The following is a 24,258-nucleotide window of genomic DNA, read 5'->3' as shown; positions in this document are numbered from 1 at the left end:
ATTGAGACTTAGGACTTGGCATTTATTTGATCTTACTATTCATTTGGCAAAAGCTCTCTCTCTTTTACTCACGGTAACAAGAACCAATAAATTAGAAGAAGACTTTAACATGAAGAAAAAATAGTAACAAGAAGCTCGCAGGCCTAGCTTCTAACAAAGGTTAAAGCAGAGATGGTTCGTAAAAGGAATCTCATTATCTTTTCACCTGTTGGTTTCTCCTCAAGGCAACAAAGAATTTCTCTGGGCACCTCAAGCTACATTTACATTACAATAATTCTCTTTAATTACAAGAAGAAGCACAATAACCATTGAAGAACATAAGAAACAATGAAGCTCACAGTATGGATGCAAATGCAGTTTTAAAATAGTGTTGAATCTAGTCATCACAATGTCAGAACTAAGAAGTAGATGTCTGATTGCTTGGATTGTGCCTTTAGATCCTTAAGTTTCGTCAATATGTTACTGAAGTAATCCTGCAAGTACTTCTCTAGAGTCACCATGTCCTTCTGATCCACACCTAGTAGGCTATTAGTCTCGGTCATCGGAGCAGAGAACACCGTATCACTCGAGAGAACCTGAATGCATGTGTCCGTGTCACATATATGTTAGAAGCATAATTTCAGTTTATCTGAAAAGCAAACTATGAAACAAAAACCATCATCGTTAGGTGATAAAAGGCCAAATTTTACCTGTGAGAAGGCCAGTCTACCCGCGACATCATTTGTCCATTGGAAGAAACGAGTCAATACAGAAACTGGAACGGTTGTGACATTTGCATCTTGCCCAGCAAGTCTCTCACATAGTGTTATCACCTGATATGACAATAGGGTAATGAAAAAGGTTATGCTTTATTAAACATTTCTCTATTCTTTGCGTATAAAAGAGCGGTAACTATAACCCTGCTTACTTCTTGGGTTGTCCATGCACGAGGCCCAGCAAAAGTTAGAAGCTTTCCGTTGATTTTACCATTGCGTAAAGCTATAAGTGTCAGCCTAGCAATATCCTGTTATAGCATGAGCAACATGTTAAATCATTTTGTGTGCTTCACCCACATTTTACACAGAGAAATGAAATAATTGAATCCAATTTTCTTAATGTCATATTGATGTTGCACATGATAATGTCTGAGACAACACTGCGCCACTTACTTTAGTGCAATGCTTCTTGGTTTTTAGCTGCATTGCGATTATCATCATGCCTCATCAGTTTTCCGAATCTGAATTCTCTCTTTGGAGTCTCGTTTATTGGTGGTGTTATGGGAGTTGCGTATTGCACCGTGATATGGATTTTGCCTGTATAACTAACTAGTGATGCACAAAATATTCAAGTCAGATACGCTACGACCGATCGATGAAAGCTTCATTCACATTTTTTAACGCTTCATTCATGCACAAAATATTCAATGTCCTTTTTTCTCTAGTATTCGTGGCAACAACCTCGTCCTTGAGATACAGGTCTTAAAAGAACTCGCATTTTAAAACATGAATTAGATGTTACCGAAATATGTTTCATTTTCGTTTGGTATTCATAATTAGTGTGGTTTTTTATGTTAGGGTGATATTTGTGTAGGGGTATACTCTGCCACCAGATTCAAAGAACCCTTCAAGTAATTAGACAATATATGGAGGGCTGTAATGATCTCTCATGCTCTTGTCGCGATTGGTATGTTTCCACTATCGATTGTTGTATATTGGGCACACGGAGACAAGGTATGTCAAAACGACAAAACTCAACAGTACTAGTTCTATTTTTTATTTATTTTGTGTGTGTGTGTGTGTGTGTGTGTGTGTGTGTGTGTGTGTGTGTGTGTGTGTGTGTGTTTGCATTTACATTTTGAAAATAAATTATTTTTAGCTCTTGAAAGAAATTAGTAATGTGTATATACGTGTTTGTACTTTATGATAGATTCCGGCCGGGGACGCGAGGTCCTGTAGGCAACGATTTGAAACTTTATATACACAAGAGCACTCTAAGCGAACAGCCTGTTTCATACAGCTGATCACGTTCTATCTTCTCAATTGCTTATGTTCATATCCGATAAATTTAATGCCGGCGTACGTGTGACAACGCAGAGAGATGGTGTACACAATCAAGAAACAAAAGCGTACGTGCATCCATCATTGTACGGATGCTGTTGCGTGTGTTCTTGGGTTATTGATTTGTTTCTCTATAGCCGTTGGATTCCCGTTCTTGCCTAATCTAGCGGTTCTTATCGGAGTAATAGCCTTGCTTGTGACGTTTACCTACCCCTCTTTCATGTGGATCTATATCAAAAAGCCCCAAAGGAAAAGCCCGATGTGGTTGTTCAACGTTCGGGTGGGTTGCTTCTCTCAGAATTTTGCTTCTGGTTGCCTCGGCTGGCTCAAAAGGGTTTGCATGCAAACTTCTTCAATCCATAAAAGCATTCTAGTAATTGTTAAAATGTACGTAAATAGGATTTTTGTAATGTTTACTTCTCTCAAGGGAGAGGAAATGAAACATGTACGTAATATTAAAAGAAAAAAGAAAAAAGAAAAAAGAAAAAAAAAAGGACCGTTTCATCCTTCTTTGCATGTATATATCTCACCGATTAAATCATGAAATAGTTTCATCTTCTCTAAATCAGAAATGATCATAATTATGATGTTCATATAGGTCAATAATGATCAGAACAAGACTTGGAGAGATCAAAGTCTCTTGCATGCCAAGTCTATCGCCATATATATATAGAAAGTGACGGTGCATCTGATGTTCGAATGGAACTTAGTCTTGACCAATCGGGCGATCGAGCATATAGGCTCGTGATCGCAACGTGAAAGTCAGGTTAAGAGGCAAAACGACTTTGGTCCGGTTTTAGCTCGTGGAACATAAAGAGCCTCCGTACAGAGAAAACTTGATTCCTTAATACTTTGGTCTCAACGAGATTCTCTCTCGCTTTTCCTACGTTGAGAAAACTCTTCCATCTGTTTTCTTGTCCACACACAAGTAAAAAACGAAGTTAAACTAGTCCACATGAATTATAACCGGACCGGTTTAATCATAAATAGCGTGGAATTGTTTTACCTGACCGGAGGGGAGGATGAGCTGGTCCCCGTGGCACAATCAATGTCATTGTCCCCGTAAAATTGTCACTCAACTTTCGGGCTCAATTTGGGCCTTCTGATTTTCCTTGCTTTTTTGGGGAAAAAAGAAATTCGAAAATAGGGGAATGTATGTAGTACACGCGCGCGTGGGAGAGAATGGGGCAGAAGAAGAACCGTGAAACACAAAGTTTAAACAATTTTTGATCTTCCCAATTGCTTTATCTCTCTCATCCATCGCTTCACCATAAAAGACCAATCACCGGTGGCCGGAAAACATGAGCAGCTCGTGACTTGGGGATCCGAGCATGAACATCGAAGATTACCTTCCTTCTGGTTCCTCCATCAATGAGCCTCCGTGGCCTGTACATGTACATGTCTCCTTCGTGATTTACAATGATTCTTGAATTGGTTGTATCCCCCAACCCTCACTGTAGAAGGCACCATTGCATACATGAATTTTGGATTCTTGATGATAATAAGATCTCAAGGGCTTAGCTGATCTGGCACAGGCGGGTAGAAAATGTTATAGACTTCTCTACCTTAGGGGGAGTTGTTGTTGTTACTTGTTAGATACTACTGTCTTCTCTTTCCCTTGAGGTTTGGATCTTTTGCCATTTTAGTATTGTGTTCTTATTTGTTCATAGCTCAAATTTAGAATACGTAGCCGTGTGATTGGACTCAGCAGCTGATTGTTTAAACCCCCTCACCTTCTTAGCTCATTTGCAGAAAGGCCAAGATTATTAATTACTAGGTTTCGGCAAGATAGAGGTGCGGTTGGATTCTCTGTTTCTCATTGGCCTTCTATGGTTTCATTTTCATTCTGTGATTCCCTTTTTTTTTCTTTTTTTTTGGCTTCATTACAGGGAGCTCAACCTCATGGACCTGAGTTTTCAAATATCACATGCAACGTCCTAAGCAGTTCTCAACTCTCTGTATCTCCCATGTTACTTACTTGTATACCTATGCTTATTTTATGAATTGGGGGTTTAAACATGTCTTTGTAATGTTTCCCACCGCACTTCAGTGATTGATTTCATCGTCTTGGAGCAGATGACCGCATTTGCTGTTATAATCCAGAAACATCCTTGCTGGGTTGCTAAGTCTCAGGGTATGTATGTTAGAGTTCCCACTGCCCATAAGTGCCCATCTTTTTATATTATTAATACATGATTATTCTGATCCTTTTTCTCTGCTAGGTGATCGCAGAAGTTCTCCTCTGGAGGGTATTGCAGAGTATGCTTTTTGAGTATGCCTACCTCCTCAACAACAGGAAGGAATCTTTACAAGCGGTGCATAAGGCTGAAATCATGAAACTTGCAGGTTGTTGCAATTCGGCGTCATGGTATGTTTCATATAATTTTGCTTCTGATCATCATTACTCAAAAATATGTTGGAAAAAACGTATATACATAATACTTTCCATTGACATGAATTCTATAGTTCTTTGACGTTTTTACTATAAAAAAAAAACAACTACAAGTCAAATTCTTGTATTGGTATGAGACTGATGATGTGTTGCCGTATACTAGTTAAAAGCCCATTTACATATTGGTATGAAACCGATGCTTTGTTTGCTGCATATTATCCAATCTCACCATTTGCATGTTAAGCTTTCAGGGAAAATTTAAATGGCCTTGTCTCCGTTTTGTTACTAACTTTTTCTCTGCTTGTTTGACTACAAAGCTACATGTTTCTCTTGTCTTAAGGTTTGCCTTGGGTTGCTAATCTTGCTACCATTATGTCGCTTCTAGCTCTTTGGTTTGGTATGTTCTGTAGATTGCCTGTTTTAGGGTCGGTCATATTCTCTCATTGGTACGAGACTGATGTTGTGTTGCCATATGTACTAAATTAGTCGCCCCGTTTGCATATATATTGGTATGAGACTGGTGCTGTGTTGCCACAATATGAATTTTCCCAGCTATCCATTGGCTCTCATTCTTCTCAATACCAGTCATCTCTCTTCCTAGTTTGGTATCTTTGTGTTCCCATCATATACTAGTTCATTGCCCCATTTTGCATATTGGAATGTGACTGGTACTGGTATTGCCACATTCTAATTTATCTACTCTCCTCATTTGAAGATAAGTTGAGGACAAAGCTAGTTCTCAGTTTAATTAAACAACCTGTTTCTTCGTTTATGATGCCTTGGTTTGCTACTATAGCTCCAACTTAGCATGAATATACAAGTGCTAAATACTGAGCTCAACTTCTACTCACAATAACTATCGTTCCTCAGGCCAGTAGCTTTCGCTGTTGCTATTAACCTTATCTTGTTGTGTTCTCTCTCATTACTGTATGTACTTTGGCTTTTTCGTTCCCCCTTTTATAACGGCAATTTTATAAAATGTTTTGCAGGTAACACCCAATCTCTATGGGAATTTAGTTGCAAACACTGCTGCTGGTATTGCTGGAGGGACAGGAGTCATGCCTGGAGGTAAAAACATCCTGTATTGATTATCTCATTACGCCCTCTAGCTATATACATTTACTGGATAAAGAATGATTCTAAATCTGCGACATTAAATACAAAAAAAAAAAACAGGAAATGTTGGGGCAGACCATGCAGTTTTTTGAGCAAGGTGCATCAGCAGGAAATGTTGGGAAAGACAAAGCAAACCCAGTGGCATTGCTTCTCTCATCAGCGATGATGCTTAGACACCTTCAGTTTCCTTCATTTGCTGACCAGCTTGAAGCAGCAGTGAAATATGCAAACTTTTCTGGATTCTTCATAATTCCAAAAAGATGAATGGAAATTGATGGGTGTATATCTCTTATTGCGCTAAACAGATGTAAAAGTTGTATTTATGGATCAAGACAACTAAACCCAACTGATCAAACTGTTCAGCAAACGAACAAGCTGCAAAAGTGAGTCTTAAAGTCCATGAGGGATGATGAATTAGTTCTGTCTGTTGAAAAAATGAAACACCACGATCTTTACATTCACTTCTCTTACCAATATCTGTGTTGAAAACAGAACAAACAAAGAGGAACAAAACAACTAGCCACATTGAGGCCTTTTTAATTTGGTTTTTATCAGTTTCGAGGTCATTAGAAGAAGATAAAAGAGACATAGAAACGAGATTAATGTTATTTCATAAAGAGAAAACCCTTATAATTCACGAAATCAGGGCTTAAATACACCGACAAAAGCTAAGGCCCTCTCTCACACTAATTAGGTTTTTTGGATGCTTCCCTGTTTATCTCCTCCAAAATCTCTCTGAACTTCTCCTCCAACATCTTTGTGAACTTTTCCTCCAACTCTCCCAGATCCTTCAAGTATTCTTTCTCCATTTCATACATGGAGTCAAGAATATTGGCTGATGTCTCTGACATGAGTTTATTTGCCTCTTCCTGCAATTTCCAGAGTTTATCTACCTCTCTCTGCAATTTCCAGTCACTGTAGGTTCCCAAACCAAAGGTGGTGACAGTTACACAGCCCAAAACCAACCAAGTGATGATTGGAGTGTAGAGATCAGCAAAATCTCTACAGGCCTGTGTGAAGCAACTGTATTCCACCACCTCTACTCCTATGCCCTCAATTCCCTTAGCTTCTCTTAAAAGCCTATTCTTCTTCTCTTCATACTTGGTCATAAACTTCATCAATGAAGTTTTCCTCTTCTCAAAAGCTTTTTTCACCAAGACATACACCATTCTTCTTGCATAAATTTTAGCCAACTTGAACCATGTCTCTTGAGGGGTTTCATTGAACTTGTATCCATCATCCTCCTCCTTGGATCCATTGCCACTTTTTGATGAAAAACCTTTGACCTACAGAAAAACCAATAAACAAGAGCAGCAGCGGTAATAATTAAATTAGCCGTATGAAGATTTTCAAGTAAAACACATATATCAAATTCTCATAAGCAAAGACACAAGTGAACAGTGCGACTTACAGGGAATTTGGGCTGATAAAAAGATACAGAGCTAGAGATCAACCCGGTTTTGCTCGCTGGAAGCTGTAGAGATGTGATGTTTCATTAAGACCAATTACTTGGGACCCTAGGTATAATGACATAAAAGACAGAGGAGAGCAGCAAATTGCAGAGAGCACTAAAACAAATCTAGTTTAACAAGTCCTTGAATGAGAGATTCGAGGAAAGGGGCATTTACTAAAACACACAGGACAAAGCAAGTCAGTAAAATATATCTAACTAGAATAGAGGACACTTACAGGGAATTTGCGTGATGTTTCATTAAGACCAATTACTTGGGACCCTAGCTAGGTATAATAATGACATAAAGGGAGAGGAGAGCATGATCTAGCTAAAACAAATCTAGTATAACAAGTCCTTGAATCTCGAGAGATTCAAGGAAAGGGGCATTTACTAAAACACACAGGACAAAGCAGTCAGCTAGAATAAACAAGAGCAGCAGCAGTAATAATTAAATGTTTTTCAAGTAAAATACATCATATATCTAACTGACACCAACCAAAAGATCAAATTCTCATAAGCAAAGATACCAAAATAAAATACAAGTGAATAGAGGAGACTTACAGGGAATTTGGGCTGGTAGAAGCTCGAGATCCACCCAGTTTTGCTTGCTGGAAGCTGTAGAGATATAGAGAATGTGATGTCTCATTAAGACCTAATTATTTGGGACCCTAGGTATAATGACATAAAGAGAGAGGAGAGCAGCAAATTGCAGAGAGCGCATGAACTAAAACAAATCTAATTTAACAAGTCTTTGAATGAGAGATCCAAGGAAAGGGACACTTACAGGGAGCAATGTCTTGGGCTGATACAAAGTTATCGACTTTGATGTCATCTGCAACAATAAGAAGGAGAAAGGTTAGAACTGTTAAAAAAAAAACCAACCAAAAGAAAGAGAACATAAAGCTTGAATCTTTTTTGTAACACATCACCATGTTAGGGTTTCTTCCACTCTGATGCTCTAGAGCTCTCAGCAAAGGGAGGAAGCTACGACGGCGCGATGAAGCCATTCTCGAGATTTTGCTTTCTAGGGTGTGATTCTTTACCCGGAGGGTTTTAAGAGGGTTTGGAAAAAGGTGTGGTTTTTTCTTCTTCCTGTGGAGACTAAATGGGGTCACTTGTTTTTTAAATGAAGATGACACTAATTTTGGAAGACTTTCACAACAGAAAAATTTATCATGTCTTTTTTTTTTTTTTTTTTTTTGGTTATAATAAAATGAGGATCTTAAATTGCTATATATATATATATATATATGTTAGATTACGAATTGTTGTGAAGTTTTATTATATATGATCAGTATCATAACATTTTTAATCAAAACTAGTCTATGCATGTAACTAGAATTTAAACTGGTCGTCTAATAAGTATTAGATGTAATCTATACCACTACAAGACACTTATTGACTGTAATTACATATGACGAAAAAAAAGAGAGAGACTGTAATTACTAAATATGCCTTACGCCGGCAGAGGAAGAAATTACTTAGGGTTATATATTAAACATGACAAATTTAATATAGAAATGTTAGTTTAAGAGTATCGCGTGTAATACATGCAAGCAAGACCTCAACCTCGAGTTATAATAAATTGAGAATAGTAGTAACGACATCAACCATACTAAATTAAGATTACATTTTTTCTATCACTAATACAATAATAATAATAAACATATCCACAACACACACAAAGAGAGAAAAAAATCAACTAGACAGGGTACATGCCACTAATGACTATTAGGCTCAAAATTATGTGTTCCTTTATATACCTCATGGTGTAAATTTACCAAAATTGCTAGCTTAACTCTTGTTAAATCATGGTGTAAATTTACCAAAATTGCTAGCTTAACTCTTGTTAAATGGAAATGAAATTGAAATGGTTTTCTTGTAAACTGACAGAATTATTCCTATTAAATAGAGTTTTGTGATTAAGATTAATGGAAACTGAACCGCCATTTGAATCAACTTAATGTACATTGTATGTTATACCTCGTTCTGCCGAGATTTTATTTCCTTTGCTATCGCACTTCGCAGGCTCAAAGAAAGACAAACTTAGAAACATGACTAGACGTGAGTATATATAACAGTACAACACATAAAGGAAAATGCTACTGATTTTTTTTTTCTTTTCTTTTCTTAGCGCCACAAACGATTATTATTATGGCTGATTATTATTCTTATTTTTTAAAAATTGGGTTTGCTTTTTTGAAGGGTTCATATTACATACAGAGAAGGTTCCTTCCTCATTTCAACTATTAGTATTATAGTATATGTTTCTCTCTAATAGTATGTTTGTCTTAGAATCACTTGCTGGATATTATTATTGTTATTTACCGAGTGTGTGTCGCTTGTTTGTTTGGAGGTTTCACCTCGTAAATTAGAAAATCTTACATGTCCCACTCTCCATTTGTATTGATGCATCTATTTATATATCAAAGGTAACCGATATACTTTATAAGTTTATCAATTAGTTTTCATTTAATGTAGTTGATATACATAGTGATACTTTTGGTTTCATTAATCACTATTTGTTGAATTTCTAGCCACCATTAACATAATCGACTGGTACGTACTCGGCCCCAACCGTCGTTGAATGTTGGACACACCGTTATGATATAAATTAATATCTCTTTATGCTGCTTGATTACTTAGTTTAGTCGTCAAATGTAAATTGATATCGCTGGACGTCAGGGTTTGGATTGTTTGTCACGAATTTACATCATGCCCTTACTGAAATATCACCTGAATTCAAGTGTATGTTCATTAAACTACATATAAACACTGTATATAGTTCCCCCATTAAGTACAAAATTTTGAAATAGTCATAATTAATAATTAGATTTGCTTGATAACACAATTTTACGCGCGGCACTAGTAAGAAATATTTTAGGTGTTTTAAATGTGATAATTTATACGAATTCTGCGATATAATCCCGAATGGGCTGAGAAGTTTGTGAACATAATACACATTTGAAGAATATGTGTGTTTAAAATAGGCAAAAAACGTATTTGTGTACAAATAAAAAAATACCAATACTCGGGCTCCACCGATCGATACCTAACCTACATATTTATAAGGTATACCGTCGCATATGTTGTGAACACATGCATGGTCCATTTTTCTTAACTTTCCAACTGATTAAATGATCTATGAATGTCCATGCCGGTTAGTCCCGTACTTATAATGCGTATAAGAAGATTACTAAGTCGATTAAAAAACCCAACCGATCGACATAAAAAGAAATTTCATGACACAAATCAATAAATAATCAGATATTATTAAAACAGCAAACTCGAACAAATAATTTGCTAATTTTTTTTTGTTTCTGAACAATAAAAGCAGAAAAAGATGGAGACTGTGTAAGAGAAAAAAATGAGGGTCATCAAGAGATTTGGGTGGTTTCCCTCGGCCATGAAAGGTGTCAGCCTCGTGTACCATGTCACAGTCTACAATGGCTTAATTTATTGATTGATTTTTTTTTTTTTTTTTTTTTGTCACTGTGACTTACTTAAATCAAGGGACCATTTTGGTAACGTTGCATAATAAAAGCTAACCTAGTAGATTTAGTTCAGGAAAGACAGATATTTAGATAGATATAAATAATGATTTTAGTTGTCTTCGATGGTGGTGATTGAAATTAAATCGTGGAGGAACCGGATGATCGGACACAAACATTAAAATGATTCCCACTCGCCCAGACCCAGTTCAGTTTCTTTCGTTGTTAAAATACATTAATATTGATATCATTTTTTGTCATTAATTAGTTGGGTATCTTATCTTTTATCCAACATGCATTACCATGCTGTGGGTAAGAGGTGATCTAATTATGATATTAGTATTAGAGTAGCTAGCACACTCTGAAAAAAAATCTTATCGAACAAAACTACTAGCTAGCACACTCTGACCAGAAAGACATCATCAACACTATCGAGAAAATATATCAGCAGTGAAATTTTCTTTGTTATATGAATCTTGTCATTCGCTTCTACTATTTCGAAGTCACTTCTTCTTGTAAGCATTTTTTTTAGGGATGTGTAAACAATACTATTCTTATCCATAATAACTAAAATGATAGGTTTAATAATTTTGCATACTGCTCATCCATCCTTGCTAATAATTTTTTTCTTTTATAAAAAAAAAAACTGATAACATATAGTATATATTATTCTCGCGTTTTGTTTTTATGGGGCAACTAATCATTTTTCATAAATGACGAGACTTTAAATGCATGATAAAAGCTACGTACATGTTAGTTTTTGATTGATAAACATACATACCCATGACCAATGTGTGAAAAAACAGCTACGTCAAGGTATCACGACTTCACCAATGTGGAGAAAGGGCGGTGGAAGTTTTGGCTTCAATATCAGATATCTTGTTACGTACTGGAAATTACGAAACAAGCTATTGGAAGGCCTGATTGTTATGGAGAGAGGTCATGAAGCTTAATTAAACCAACAAAAACATACACACTTATTGATTGGTAAAAAAAAGGAAAAAACTCCGAGTCAAACAATTTTTTAACCACGCGACGCAACGTAAAGTTAAAAAAGAAAAGTGTAAGTCAATTTGGGCCTGTTTATTATAAACTCGTGAGCTCTCTCCATAACAAAAAAGATTGGGAAAACAGAAACCCTAAAGGAATTTGTACATACATCAGACCGACGCAGGAGAACAAGATGATGAAACACACGCAAACGATTCTCGCAAAGGTGAGCAAAAATTATTCCTCTTTCGTTTCGTCCGGATTGGATTCCCCTTAACAATTTCGTTGTTTAAAAAAAAAAGAAAATATTAATATTGTTTGAATCGAAATCTGTAGTTTTGTGGAAGAGCGTATTCGACCATCGCCTCTTCCCGACTGTCCTCGAGCGTCAAGAATGGGTGGAAGGAGCAGGACTGCTTGGTTCTTTATGGACTATTTCTTGGTGGATTTTTTACCCATGGTTTCAAAAGTAAGTATGTATGGTTTTTTTGTTTTTTGTTTAAATTATTATTCTCAGTTTCAAATCCCAATTGTGAACTTTTTGTTTATTATTATTGTTGTTGTTGTTAACTAGTATATTTTTACCAAAGTCAAATTGATTACTCTCACAGATGTTTACAAGAGAAGAGAGCATTGGCACAAAGTAGACAGAATGCAAAACGAGCACGTCAAGCGTTCAAAGGAGCTGTATATATGATACATCTGAACGCTATCGTAAAGTAAGTAAAAAAGTTTGATTCACAATTTATTTTCTGTTTTTCTCTACTTTTAAGAATTATCTTTCATTTCAATTTTATTTTTCTAGTATGCAAAAAAATAAAAATCACCATAACTTTGGTTATGTTGCAGGCAATAATGCAGGAGGAGCGTAAGTCTAGGCCATGAGCGGAGCAATTCAGTCTAATCCAATGTTACTTTTATTTTGGACTAGTATGTGGATTTGGTGTAATGCTTTGGTTGCATGCTTTTATGGGTTTGTTGTTAAATACTACTACTACTACTCTTAGCTAAATGGAGATGCAATATGTAATGTATGGATCCTCCTGTTTTAATGGTTTTCCTGAGAGCATTTTTGTTTATTTTATTTCCCTTCCCCTGCATATCGCTTCTTCATTTTATATCCTCTGAGCACTTTGTTGTTTATCTATCTTTCCCTGCATAATATGCTGCTGCTGAAAGGCCACATGATTGGTTGACTAAAATAAGATTCTTTGATTCTTTTCTGTGACTCCATTTCTAGCTCAGGGCAAAACTTGTTTTGCATTTTCTGCTTTGTTGCACACTGGTATCTTTGAACTTTTTTGTTATTATTGCCTGAGGGTCTTGTCTTGGTGCTTTAATGGTTCCACCCGCACATTACCAACCAACCATACAAGTTCTTCACCTCACACAACTATGAAAGGAAAGAAACACAACATCATCAAACTCTTTTCTCTGTACTGCGAAAATATATATAAGTTATTTTGTTTGCATTCTCATCCCGAATATATATGTATATCCTTATCCTTGTCTTGATCTCCTGTGATTCTCAAAGAGCAACATCAGCCTATAGGACCCAAATGCTGCTCACTGCTCGTTACATAAGGTATGTTAAGATTCTTTCTTACTCCTAAGCTGATGTTATTATGGTCCTGTTCTTGGCACTCTTAACAAAATACAGAGTCGAAGAAGTTTTCTGTCTATTCCATTGAAGAGTTGCGATTACATATATATAGAAGAGTTGAACAGAAAGATGAAATCTAGGAGACAATTTAACTAGTTACAACAAACGAAGCTTCTGTTGCGGAGAGCTTCCCAACCAGAAGATAAATAAGATGCTCCGTATATACTTCAGTTAACAGACCCAATGTTGACCATCAATAACCGATATAACCAAACCAATCCCAATAACTCTGCAGTCTCTTGGCTAGCTAAACCCTCTAAAATCAGTTTTGGTATTGGTTTTATAGCAGTTAAATAGATGAGTTGAGGAGTTCAATTGAAGAGGCACCTGACTAACACAGAATCATGTTTTGCTACAATAGCAGAACAATGCATAAGCGATTCGAAGGAGAAAAATAGAGGACGAGTTGGCGGCGCTGTGAACTTTTTTTGTTTGTTCTCAGCTTGTAGTTTTATAAATTAGATATATGAGCGATTAGTAGTTTAGGAAGCGGTAGCTTTAAGAGCTTGTTGCAATGTTGTATATGTAGAACATTCCAAACCCCAGAAACATTTCTTCCTCTATTTGTCAAGATGCAGCAGCAATCAAAAGATATTTTGTTGGTAAAAAAGAACATCTTTATCAATGTTACCAATCCTCAAGATTCACAACATTACTAGTAGTAGTAATATTTGGACCACGACCATTTAGCAAAAGGGCATAATACAAATGACAACAAAACCAAATAACCAAATAGTCTTCGTCTTGTTTTGTCTTATAATAATTTATTAGTTAAGGTAATGGATAGATAGAAAGTGCATTATTAATCTTGGCTTCTTGTTCATCCAGAAATTTCTCGTCTCTGATGAGGCTCTGCAAGAAGAATCATTATCTGAGAGGATTGGTAAGAAAGAAAATGTAAGGTTATATATAGATTGCAAAACCTAAAATCTAATCACCTCTTCAACTTCTTGAACTTGCTTTGAGACGGGGGGTGATGTCAGACCACCTGAGGAAAGCAAACCAAAACGAAAACCGAACGAACATTGTTAAAAAGAAGAGAAGTAGAGAAGATGGTTCCAAACTTTTTACAGTGAAAACAAAAAAACGTACCCAACACGTAACCAACACCCAAAAAAACACCTTTATAGCAATATTCAACAATTTTCTTGCCCACGGTGGTGGTAGTCACATCTACCAAATTGATTGAAGCAAAAATATCAGATATGAATGAATACAAACGAATTGATCAAAAAGATGCACAAAGATATTACTGCAAATTCTCACCGGTGGATGAAAAACCACGATACTGCAACCTCCCCATGCGACAAGACTGCAAAATTTTTCAATTAAGACGGACAAGAGACAAAACCTTCTGTGAACAAAGAAAAGAAGACAAAGATCTCTCGATTACCTTGTTAGCAACGTTGCTTCCTAGGAACCGCATCATCTTCAGCTCAGTCGAATTTGGTCGGGAATAAATTTTAAGGGTTTCCAAGGGATTTTTCTTCTCTTTTTTTTTTTTGGTTCTTTTATTGTTGTCAATTTGGGCCTTCTTATACTGATTGGCCTGTTACCTAAGCCTTTTCTTTCCTGACAGTACCACCAAAGGTTACCGGGAATGGCTGAGCTGGAGGGGAGAGGAGGTGACGTGGACACTGAAGAACGCTGCAGGATTTTTTATATAAGATCCTGACCGTTGAATTTAGGAATAGCATATCTGTATGTAAGCACTCCCGACGATTGGTCGTTCCCGGACTGCACGTCTGTCCACTACCTTCTCCTGATTAATTTTGTGTTATACTATTACTTGTAAAAAAAACCTGGGTTAAATAAAACCTCTATCAATATATATAACATGTTTAATGTAGAACCGAAAAACCCAACCTTGTTTTTAACATGTTTAATGTAGGACTTGCAACTCGACTGAGATCAGTCAAGTGATACGATTTGTAGGATATTTTTGTGCTATTCAACATTTTTTTTGTGATCACAAATATCAAAGAGGCCATCCAAATATACAATTTTCTTCTACTTGCCAGTTATGTTTTACTATTGACGTCACTTGTCATTTTCTTTTAATATTTCATTGTAGGATATTAATGTTTTTTTCTCGTCAGCACCATATGCTAAAAATGCATGAAATTATAAAGGCAACAGTAACGAGATTAGCGACACTCCACCACGGAGTTTATTTTTATTAGAAGGGGAGAAAAAATAACATCTTGGACACGAGATTAGCGCCATTTCCTTACATGATTAAAGCATTTTTCCATTAATCTATTGAAGGAAATGCTTTCTTACAAAGCGTCAATCATCGCAAAATATTGATAACATTAGTGATAATCCTTTCCTAATCAGTGACTTAATCAGCGTACATGCATATCTATAGTGTCAGACACAGTTGACAAAATTTCGTTTTTCGTAATTCTCTGACTTAGCAAAATTACATTAATAAAACATTATATGTCGCGTTTAGCACACAGCACACATGTCCGTGACATTTAACAGCTACGGTGATATGTGTTCGTTTGGTTGAGTCTTGAGAGAGCTTGAGAATGGTTTACTAGGAATACATGCATTGAGATTTAAGAGGGATTGCAAGATTTTAAGTCTAAATTAGGTAGAATTTAACTTAGTCGTTATCGTTATCATTAAGTTTCATGTTATTAATATACAAGACGTAATGGTGGATAACATTAAAACCAAAAAAACACGTACTGGTGGATCGAAGTTGGTAAACCCGCCAAAACACCGAAGCTTGTCGATTCCTTTTAGTTGTTCCCCTTGCAATGCCAATCACTAGCATGCGGGGCAAACTCTGGAACCTTACCTGTTACTCGGTTCCCTTTTGAAGTCAAGAACACCCACGTAGCCACACATTTCTTAATCTAAACAGGAATCTCATCCGCAAGAGAGAGAGAGAGAGAGAGAGAGAGAGAGAGAGAGAGAGAGAGAGAGAGAGAGAGAGAGAGAGAGAGAGAGAGATGTTAGCCAATTTCAGTTTCTTCAAGTTACCAATGTCCGGAGGTAGCTCATCGGGAAACAAGTTCATCCAGAAACATCAGGATTCGTCAGTAGTAAAATGTCTTGTCAACCACGGCAGGGGAGTCACGCACGCCGCTCTCAAATGGGACAATCGATGGAGCAGTCGTTTGAGATTGCGGACGGTATAAATGTCCCTTGCAAGAGACTGAAATCGAGCTATAAGTACTAAAGGTTATAAATACACTGTAGAAAGAAAAAACTATAAAACAGTACAAACAGGCGGCGCCTAGAACAGTAAACAGAAGACGACAACTAAATAGTAGACGCGAAAGGGGCATACAAAAATTAAGTTGAATTGAGAGAGCTTAAACATGGCTGACTCCCAAAAAGAACAGTGGACATCTATAAAATGGCAATTTAAGTGTATGTGACTTGAACATAGAAAATACCAAAATGCAAACAACAAGAGAAAAACAAAAGACAGGAATGTGTGCCTGGCTGCATATTCTTCCCCGAATTCTACTGATTAGCATTGGCAGCTTCCAAACTCCTCACCTGAGACATAAGAGTATAAGACCAACCAAACCATTTAAAAGAAAAAGAAAAAGAAGAAAAAACAAAGACATCTCTACTCTCTCAGTCGTGATGGTTAGAGAGAAAAAGCACTTCACTTTGGCAGAAACAATAACATCAAAACTGCTAATCTGATCAGAACTTAACCCATCAAAATCAATCAATCAAATCTCACAAGTTCTTCTTTGGTCTCCTCCAAGTTCGTGAATTCAAAACCGTGGAGGAGGTTAGTCAGGCATTGCCTGGGTTACTGGGAAGAGGAATTGTATACACCATCGAGACCCTTGCTTTTAAATTGGGAATCTTCTACGTTGGATACCAATTAGGTGTGTGCGGTTCGGAGGAGGATATTTTGTTTCATTCCAATTCATTCATTTATTTTGAGATGATTCTACAAGAAGAAACCATCCATCCGACTTACATATTTTTTTCTTTCTTTCTTTCTTCTCAGCTGTATTTGACTCCCCATACCATCCAGTAAAGTATGCTCCCGAGATGAAGGTAAAAAGATTTGAGGTTTGTTTTGGGTGTTTATTAAACCAATACATTAGTGCATCTTAACCAATACATTAGTGCATCTTCCAACTCATGTTTCAGGACTTGTTAGCCCAGCGGGATGAGATGCTCGAGAAGAAGAAGAAGAAGAAGGAAGCGTTGCTTGCTCAGAAGATGGATATTTCCAACCGAGTTCAGTAGTATCAGTATCTTGTTAGAATTCAAACCCTCCAAAGTGCTTTACTTTTCTACATACTTTCAACTTCTTTCCTGAGTAGCTCGCTCAAGCCTTTCTTTGGCGTCTTAATTTTTAGTTGGGCCTATTTAGACTGATGGGCCTATTGCCGAAGCCCATTCCTCATTATTTATTTTGTTTTCTTGATTCCCTCGTAATGATGATTTTGTCGAAAAAAACTGGATTGATTATTATTAATTACGAGGGTTAATTTAAACAATGTATATAATAATAGACTCCATTTTGCACTAATTCATACGTACTGTATAATAATCTTATCTTACATATATATATGAAAGACGAAGCAGAAACGTTCGCTTTCTATAATGGTTTAGATTCATAACTAGATAAAATAATTGCCTTGGGCCTTGGATATGAATATTTGTTCTCCACTTCTTCAGTCACGTTTTAAGTTTTTGTATGTGAAAGCATTTAATCATCTTCAAATCTTAAATTGCTATGTTTGATTACTAATGTTGTTGAGAAAATATACTATTTATTAAAATGTCTTAAAAGCAAATTATTTTAGATATTATTAATTAATACTTGAGACAAAGAAAGTCTTAAATAACAAAATACTCTATGTGAGAACTAAAAGAACATACTTTGTGCACACAAAAAAAAAAAAAACATACTTGTTTGGTCATATTCCAATTTGGTCATGTACAAGCAGCAACACATCCAATAACAAACATGTATCTTTGTTGAGATTTGAATACTTTATGTACATTCAATATTGAAGTATAAACTTAAAAATTTATACAAAAAAATATCAATCTACACATTTTTTTTGTATACTCTTTGTCAAACTCTTATACCGGAATTAACGTTATCAAAATTTAATTGGACCTGTCTAAACTAAAGGGCCTATAAACTTAGTGTAAGAAAATGAGGATCTTAAATTGCTATATATATATATATGTTATATTACGAAATGTTGTGAAGATATGTATATGATCAATAACAGTTTTAATCAAAACCCTTTATTAATTATATTAATAATATGGGGATTATGATATTTATTTCATTTATAATAATATTAATTTATATAGAATTTACATTAATTATTTTCTTAATTAAAATTTTATTTTTACATTTTAGAGAAATATGAGCTGAAATAACTTTGTTACACATAAAATTAATATTGATGTTATATGTTTTTAACTATGTACTACTTTATTTATGCTATGAATCTTTCTCAAATCTTTAGGCGCATATATAATTATATAACTGGACGTTTAGGAAACTTTAATCCGCGAGGGGTCAGAGTACGAAATCCTCAAATACCGTTGACGGCGGAGGCGCGACCCATTACGCCGGCGAGGATGAGAGAAGTGGTGTCTCTCTCCGATCACCGCTCCAGAAGAAGACGAAGAAGTTGCCTCTGAGATATCAACGGTACGGAATTTTTTTGGGCCTGTCTTTATGTAACGGGCCTATAGTCTATTCATAGTGGACTTGAATATCTCATCTCCTTCTTCTTCAGCCCGTTTAATAATATTGCGAAAATTGAAATTAAAAAACAAATCATTAAATGAATAACATGAGATTTTAACAAGTATTTGTAAATCATAGAACCAATAACACATAATTTTGATAAGTATTTTAAAATCAATGATTGAATAATACATGATTTTTGTTTGGATTTCCAAATCCATTAAAATCATAGAACCAATAAGCCCCTCTAAGATTAATGGGAACTGATGCGCCATTTAAATCAATTTAAATTTAAATAACAAAATGACCCCCCCTCCCCCCCCCCCCCCCCCCAAAAAAAAATTTTGTATTTTGCCCCCAATAAATTTAATTTTTATTTTGACCCCTTTAAATTATGCATTTTGGCCTCATTTAAACAAAATTTCATTTTGACCCTTTAAAACGTTTGCATTTTTACCCCATCAATTAAATAAAACTTAATTTTGACCCTCTAAATTTTGCATTTTTACCCCATTAAAGATAGAAATTTTTGTTTTGACCCCTCTAAAATATGTGGCTGGCTGAATTATTGATCAATAAAAAAGTTTGCATATTCCGCGAACAAACAGGGGTTTTGAAACTATGAAATGACAAAAGCCGCCAACAAACAAACGTAGCAACATGAATTATTTAGAACATGTTTTTGTTTTTTTTCTTATCGAAATTTTCGACGGCTAAAGAATATAAAACGCGAGGTACAAAACCAGATAACCGGTGGTGTGCTTAGGATTGGATCATACCCCATATTTTGGCAAACACACAAAATCTGTAGCAGGAATTTGATGAATTTATGCAGACAGGGAACACGTAATTTGTCAAAGTCAGTCTAGTTTTGCAATGACCGCATCAACTACCTGTTGAGTCGTGCTTGTTCCACCAAGATCTTTCGTCCTGCAGTTTCCTTCAGCGATGACCTTTTTCACTGCTGTTTCAAGCCGGTCAGCAAATGACGGAAACTGAAGGTGTCTAAGCATCATCGCTGATGAGAGAAGCAATGCCACTGGGTTTGCTTTGTTTTCCAATACTATCTTGTCTTTCCCAACATTTCCTGCTGATGCACCTTGCTCAAATACTGCATGGTCAGCCCCAACATTTCCTGTTTTTGTATTTAATGTCGCAGATTTAGAATCATTCTTTATCCAGTAAATGTATATAGCTAGAGGGCGTAATGAGATTATCAATACAAGATGTTTTTACCTCCAGGCATGACTCCTGTCCCTCCAGCAATACCAGCAGCAGTGTTTGCAACTAAATTCCCATAGAGATTGGGTGTTACCTGCAAAACATTTTATAAACTGTCGTTATAAAAGGGGGAACAAAAAAGCCAAAGGAAACTAGTACATACAGTAATGAGAGAGAACACAACAAGATAAGGTTAATAGCAACAGCGAAAGCTACTGCCCTAAGGAACAATAACTAATGCGAGTCGAAGTTGAGCTCAGCATTTAGCACTTGTATAGTCATGCTAAGTTGGATCTTATCTAAAACAAAGAGCTAGAAGCTAGGAACATAAACGAAGAAACAGGTTGTTTAATTAACTGAGAACTAGCTTTGTCCTCAACTTATCTTCAGCAGAGCAAAGAAGTAATAATAAATAGACAAGGCCACAGAAGTACACTTTAAAAGATTCCCAGATATGCAAATGGCGAGAATAGATTAATTAGAATGTGGCAATACAGTACCAGTCACATTCCAATATGCAAATGGGGCAATTAACTAGTATATGGGAACACAACATCAGTCTCATACCAATAAGATAATATGACCGTAAAACAGGTAAACTACAGAGATAAATAGCTAATGGATAGCTGGCAAAATTCATATTGTATATAAATCCGAAACATACCATGACATCGAATTGCTCTGGTTTCGCTACAAGTTGCATACAGCAGTTATCAACAATGATTTCATTGTAAGTGATGCTCGGATATTTTTTAGCAACCTCCCGACAAGATTCCAAGAACAAACCATCCGCAAGTTTCATAATGTTAGCCTTATGCACCGCTGTAACTTTCTTCCTGTTGTTGAGGTAAGCATACTCAAAAGCATACTTTGCAATACGCTCTGAACAGAACTTCGTGATCACCTAGCAGAAGAATAGGATCAGAACAATCACACATTGTATAAAAAGACCATTTGCAAACAAAGATAACAAGCTACATGCATCTGCAGATATACACAAAAAAAAGTATACTCACACAACACAATAGTGAAAAGCAACTAGCTTATGTGAAACCACACTAACAAGAAATAGGAATAATCATAGGCTTCATAGCTAGCTAGTCCACATGTCAGATCAATCTAATCTTGATGAGATATACAAAAGTTCACCTAAAACGCTAATCTCTAAGCTCAGATTCCACAAAATTCATTTTCATAAGGCCATAATCCAAAAGAAGACTAAACGAAGAGTCGGAATTCTCACCTTAAGGCTCTCGACGACACCAGGAACAACCTCATGCTCAAGCCCCGCATACTCACCTTCAGTGTTCTCTCTGATGACAACGATATCAACATTTTCATGGCGAGTAGGCAAACCAGGCAAATTGAAACAGTTGACCAGAGACGCAAAGAGGTCAAGCTCTTTCCTAAGCTGCACGTTAAGCGAACTCACACCACCACCGACAGGAGTCTTAAGCCCACCTTTCAAACAAACCTTATTCTTCCTGATCGACTCCATCACTTCCGGCGGCATACGGCTCATTTCTCCGTGAACATCGTACTTCTCGAAGAAGATCGGAGCGTGCATCGCTTCCATCACCTGCTCCACCGCGTTCGTCACCAGAGGACCGATTCCATCTCCAGGAATCAGCGTCACTGCGCGTGGTGCTCCGTCACCGGGTCTAGGCATGTAAGTCACCGATCGGGTCTGGATACCCGATCCATTCGCGTTTCTGGCGAGATTCTTGAGTAGAGTTAGCGATCGGCGAGACATTTTTGCTCTGCGAATTTTGGGTTTGAATCTGAGAAAAGGATTTGATCGAAAGGGAAGAAGAAGAAGATTCGCCCCTTTGGCCTTTGGGAGCTGGAGGCGGACGAAAAAGCGTTTATTGTTAAAGTTTAGGTATTTACACACTTACTCCCCAAAATCTTCATCTCATTAAAGATATTTCCATAAAACAATTCGATATTTGCTTTTTAGACCATATTTGCAAATCGTCAATTAAAATATTTATACAACTGCCCATTAGTTTGATATTTGCTTATTTTCACCTAAATTTCTAGGCCTGGGCGTTCGGCAAGAACCGAGCAAACCGAACTGAGAAAACCGAGATTTTCGGTTATCGGCGCCGATTTTGTGAACAGAAATAAACCGATCGGCAAAATAATTTTGGGATTTCGGTTAGTGATTCGGTTCGGTTCGGCGGGCTATAACCGATCGGTTATTCGGTTTCTGTTCTACATCACTTCATCTCCTTCTTCATCTGTAAGCTTCTGTGTAATTTGCAGAAGGAGAAGTGCGGCCGCCATTAATCATTTCACCATTGATTAGGTTTAATGACATACATATTTAATTTGTTTTGAAATTGGGCTACTTCTAACTGTTTTGTACCAAACCCAAAAGAAATCTGACGGGCCTATGTTTTAATAAGTCAACAGTAAAAAAATATGTGGCCCACTAGTGTTTTTATCCAGTCCAAAATGACATTCTCCCTCTTGTTAACCCTAAGAATCCTTCAACTCTATCTCTAATAATCTTTTGTCAGGCGTTGAACGTCACTCTGTGAATATCGCCAACACTCTATCGTCGGAAACTGAGGCTAGTTCAATTGCATCAACTCAAAAACATCTTTGTCTGCTAGATTACAGTTAGTTTTCTTACTTATCATCATTTTTTAAGTTTCACTCTTGAATTTGATTTGGGTTGTATTATTTGATTTCTCATGGAGATTAGAGCGAATTAAAACGGGCTTTTTTCCTTTGATCTATGTTGACAGATCTCGCCGGAATACTCATCGGACAAGGAGATTTAACTATCGCATGTCATTACCGTTGCCGTTACCGTCTCCCTCGCAGCCTCGCCGTCGGCCACTTCGTCAAAACCCTAGTTTGTTAATGGAGATTGGTTTTATAATTGGGATTGTTATTGGATTTTTATATTCAGTTGAGCCCATTATTTGTATTTTGGTCTAATTCGGTTAAAATAAACCGAAATAGAAAAAAATTCGGTTTAGTTCGGAATGGATTTCAAAGCTGATAACCGACCCGAATAAACCGATTACCGATTAAACCGAACCGAATTATAATTCGGTTTAATTCGGCATAATTTTTAAAAAACCGAAAATCTGAAAAACCGAATAAACCGAACCGATTAAACCGGATAAACCGAATGCCCAGGCCTATAAATTTCCTTTCACTTGGTTTAATCAAGTTCCTTATGTTTGTATATATACTTGTTCGATGCCATTTTTGGTATGTACATACCATGTACAATCAACACATGCGACAACAAGCATCATCTTTCATTTATATATGAATACTTATGTATAAGTAACACTTCAAAGTATAAACTTAAAAAATTATACTATTATAGAATAAAAAATTATACTATTATAGAATAAAAAAATTTTAATTTCAAAAAGATGGTAATCAAGGGGTAGGAATAAATTTCATCATATCTAGCTAGTCCAACACTCTTTCAAATTCTAATTAGGTGTCAATTAAAATCCCAATATATACATAATGACGTTTGTATTCGTTTTTATTTTGAGTATATCTATTATTATTTTGTAATATCGTTAATTTTATCAATTCATTTGTTATATAAGCCTTCATTTCTCTTGATTTTTTTAGCCTAATTAAACTGTTAGATTTAGACTTCAAGATTCAGTTTACTATTTTATTGTGATTTGATTTTGTTGTATTTGAAGTTATTTAGGGAGTGTAATTAATCTATTATTTTAAGTAATTTAATATTTTATAATTTTTTATCTGATTTTGATGATTTTAGGAAAGTTGATATTTTTATTATAAAAAATTTCAAAATCCACCTAAAAACATGATCACAAGTTTTTCAAACTCATTAACAATCAAATCCACAAACTGTTTTTAATAACAATAAATTTTAATGTAGATTTTTAAATCAGTACTTCAATAATACTGGATTTTATTGAATTTTTTTAGAATTTGTAATTTTTACAAAAATCACTTAAAATAATATAACTAGATTTTAATCCGCGGTACACCGCGGGATTATGTTTTTTTGCATATTTTGTATAATTTTCTAAAAAACATTATGCTGGATCAAATATATATATATATATATTTAAAGTTTTTAATAATAATATTGAGATATTTGTAATTTTATTTGTTTTATTTATTTAAAAATTATTATATTCAGTAGGAATTTAATTAATGAAAATTCTTTTAT

The 24,258-nt window shown here is 35.8% G+C and overlaps 2 protein-coding genes, 4 long non-coding RNA genes and 1 pseudogene across 18 annotated transcripts; 3 read left to right on the top strand and 4 right to left on the bottom strand.

The window, feature by feature from the left end:
* Positions 1-172: 172 nt before the first annotated feature.
* Positions 173-1,044, bottom strand: LOC104733134 (uncharacterized). The gene is made up of 3 exons (XR_015574955.1): positions 908-1,044; positions 690-812; positions 173-575 (listed from the first exon to the last, which is right to left on the bottom strand). It is a non-coding gene; the product is annotated as an uncharacterized LOC104733134 (long non-coding RNA).
* Positions 1,045-1,134: 90 nt separating this feature from the next.
* LOC104733133 (lysine histidine transporter-like 7 pseudogene) lies at positions 1,135-2,399 on the top strand (annotated as a pseudogene).
* An 820-nt stretch (positions 2,400-3,219) lies between these two features.
* Positions 3,220-6,005, top strand: LOC104733132 (uncharacterized). 12 transcript variants are annotated; one of them, XR_015574952.1, is made up of 7 exons: positions 3,220-3,659; positions 3,778-3,830; positions 3,926-3,994; positions 4,113-4,170; positions 4,269-4,404; positions 5,418-5,496; positions 5,605-6,005. It is a non-coding gene; the product is annotated as an uncharacterized LOC104733132 (long non-coding RNA). The 12 variants fall into 12 exon arrangements; XR_015574953.1 differs by having other exon boundaries at positions 3,233-3,659; positions 3,789-3,830; positions 3,926-4,016; XR_015574954.1 differs by having other exon boundaries at positions 3,283-3,659; positions 3,789-3,830.
* A 42-nt stretch (positions 6,006-6,047) lies between these two features.
* Positions 6,048-8,087, bottom strand: LOC104729681 (uncharacterized). The gene is made up of 5 exons (XM_019233462.2): positions 7,927-8,087; positions 7,782-7,829; positions 7,559-7,612; positions 6,956-7,018; positions 6,048-6,830 (listed from the first exon to the last, which is right to left on the bottom strand). Exons 1-5 carry the CDS (start codon positions 8,002-8,004, stop codon positions 6,231-6,233), a joined length of 843 nt encoding a protein of 280 aa, XP_019089007.1. The 5' UTR covers positions 8,005-8,087; the 3' UTR covers positions 6,048-6,230.
* Positions 8,088-11,540: 3,453 nt separating this feature from the next.
* On the top strand, positions 11,541-12,547 carry LOC104729680 (uncharacterized). The gene is made up of 4 exons (XR_002034599.2): positions 11,541-11,704; positions 11,815-11,947; positions 12,090-12,197; positions 12,328-12,547. It is a non-coding gene; the product is annotated as an uncharacterized LOC104729680 (long non-coding RNA).
* A 1,176-nt stretch (positions 12,548-13,723) lies between these two features.
* On the bottom strand, positions 13,724-14,644 carry LOC147930119 (uncharacterized). The gene is made up of 5 exons (XR_015573778.1): positions 14,535-14,644; positions 14,408-14,453; positions 14,234-14,314; positions 14,080-14,129; positions 13,724-13,993 (listed from the first exon to the last, which is right to left on the bottom strand). It is a non-coding gene; the product is annotated as an uncharacterized LOC147930119 (long non-coding RNA).
* A 4,730-nt stretch (positions 14,645-19,374) lies between these two features.
* On the bottom strand, positions 19,375-22,003 carry LOC104729679 (isocitrate dehydrogenase [NAD] regulatory subunit 1, mitochondrial). 2 transcript variants are annotated; one of them, XM_087479132.1, is made up of 4 exons: positions 21,313-22,003; positions 20,734-20,973; positions 20,085-20,163; positions 19,375-19,983 (listed from the first exon to the last, which is right to left on the bottom strand). In XM_087479132.1, the coding sequence occupies exons 1-4, from the start codon at positions 21,820-21,822 to the stop codon at positions 19,709-19,711; spliced, it is 1,104 nt and encodes a 367-aa protein (XP_087335258.1). In that variant the 5' UTR covers positions 21,823-22,003; the 3' UTR covers positions 19,375-19,708. The 2 variants fall into 2 exon arrangements, with proteins under 2 accessions (XP_087335258.1, XP_087335259.1); XM_087479133.1 differs by having other exon boundaries at positions 20,734-20,961; positions 21,313-21,974.
* Between the last annotated feature and the right edge of the window lie 2,255 nt (positions 22,004-24,258).

The sequence above is a fragment of the Camelina sativa genome, chromosome 12 (genome assembly GCF_030686135.1).
Source record: "Camelina sativa cultivar CO46 ecotype springtype chromosome 12, ASM3068613v1".
In the NCBI taxonomy this organism is placed as follows: domain Eukaryota; kingdom Viridiplantae; phylum Streptophyta; class Magnoliopsida; order Brassicales; family Brassicaceae; genus Camelina; species Camelina sativa.
The sequence above is the reverse complement of the archived record's forward strand: the minus strand, read 5'-3'. Positions and strand labels throughout refer to the sequence as shown.

What these genes read in the sequence shown, in the direction of transcription:
- LOC104729681 (XM_019233462.2), bottom strand. Translation starts at nt 8,004, where the DNA reads ATGGCTTCATCGCGCCGTCGTAGCTTCCTCCCTTTGCTGAGAGCTCTA. An exon ending in AGCCCAAGACATTGCTCCCT is followed by an intron (nt 7,613 to 7,781) that starts GTAAGTGTCCCT and finishes ATATCTCTACAG; the next exon opens with CTTCCAGCAAGCAAAACTGG. An exon ending in TCTACCAGCCCAAATTCCCT is followed by an intron (nt 7,019 to 7,558) that starts GTAAGTCTCCTC and finishes ACATCTCTACAG; the next exon opens with CTTCCAGCGAGCAAAACCGG.
- LOC104729679 (XM_087479132.1), bottom strand. Translation starts at nt 21,822, where the DNA reads ATGTCTCGCCGATCGCTAACTCTACTCAAGAATCTCGCCAGAAACGCG. An exon ending in GTGTCGTCGAGAGCCTTAAG is followed by an intron (nt 20,974 to 21,312) that starts GTGAGAATTCCG and finishes TTCTTCTGCTAG; the next exon opens with GTGATCACGAAGTTCTGTTC. An exon ending in GACAGGAGTCATGCCTGGAG is followed by an intron (nt 19,984 to 20,084) that starts GTAAAAACATCT and finishes ATACAAAAACAG; the next exon opens with GAAATGTTGGGGCTGACCAT.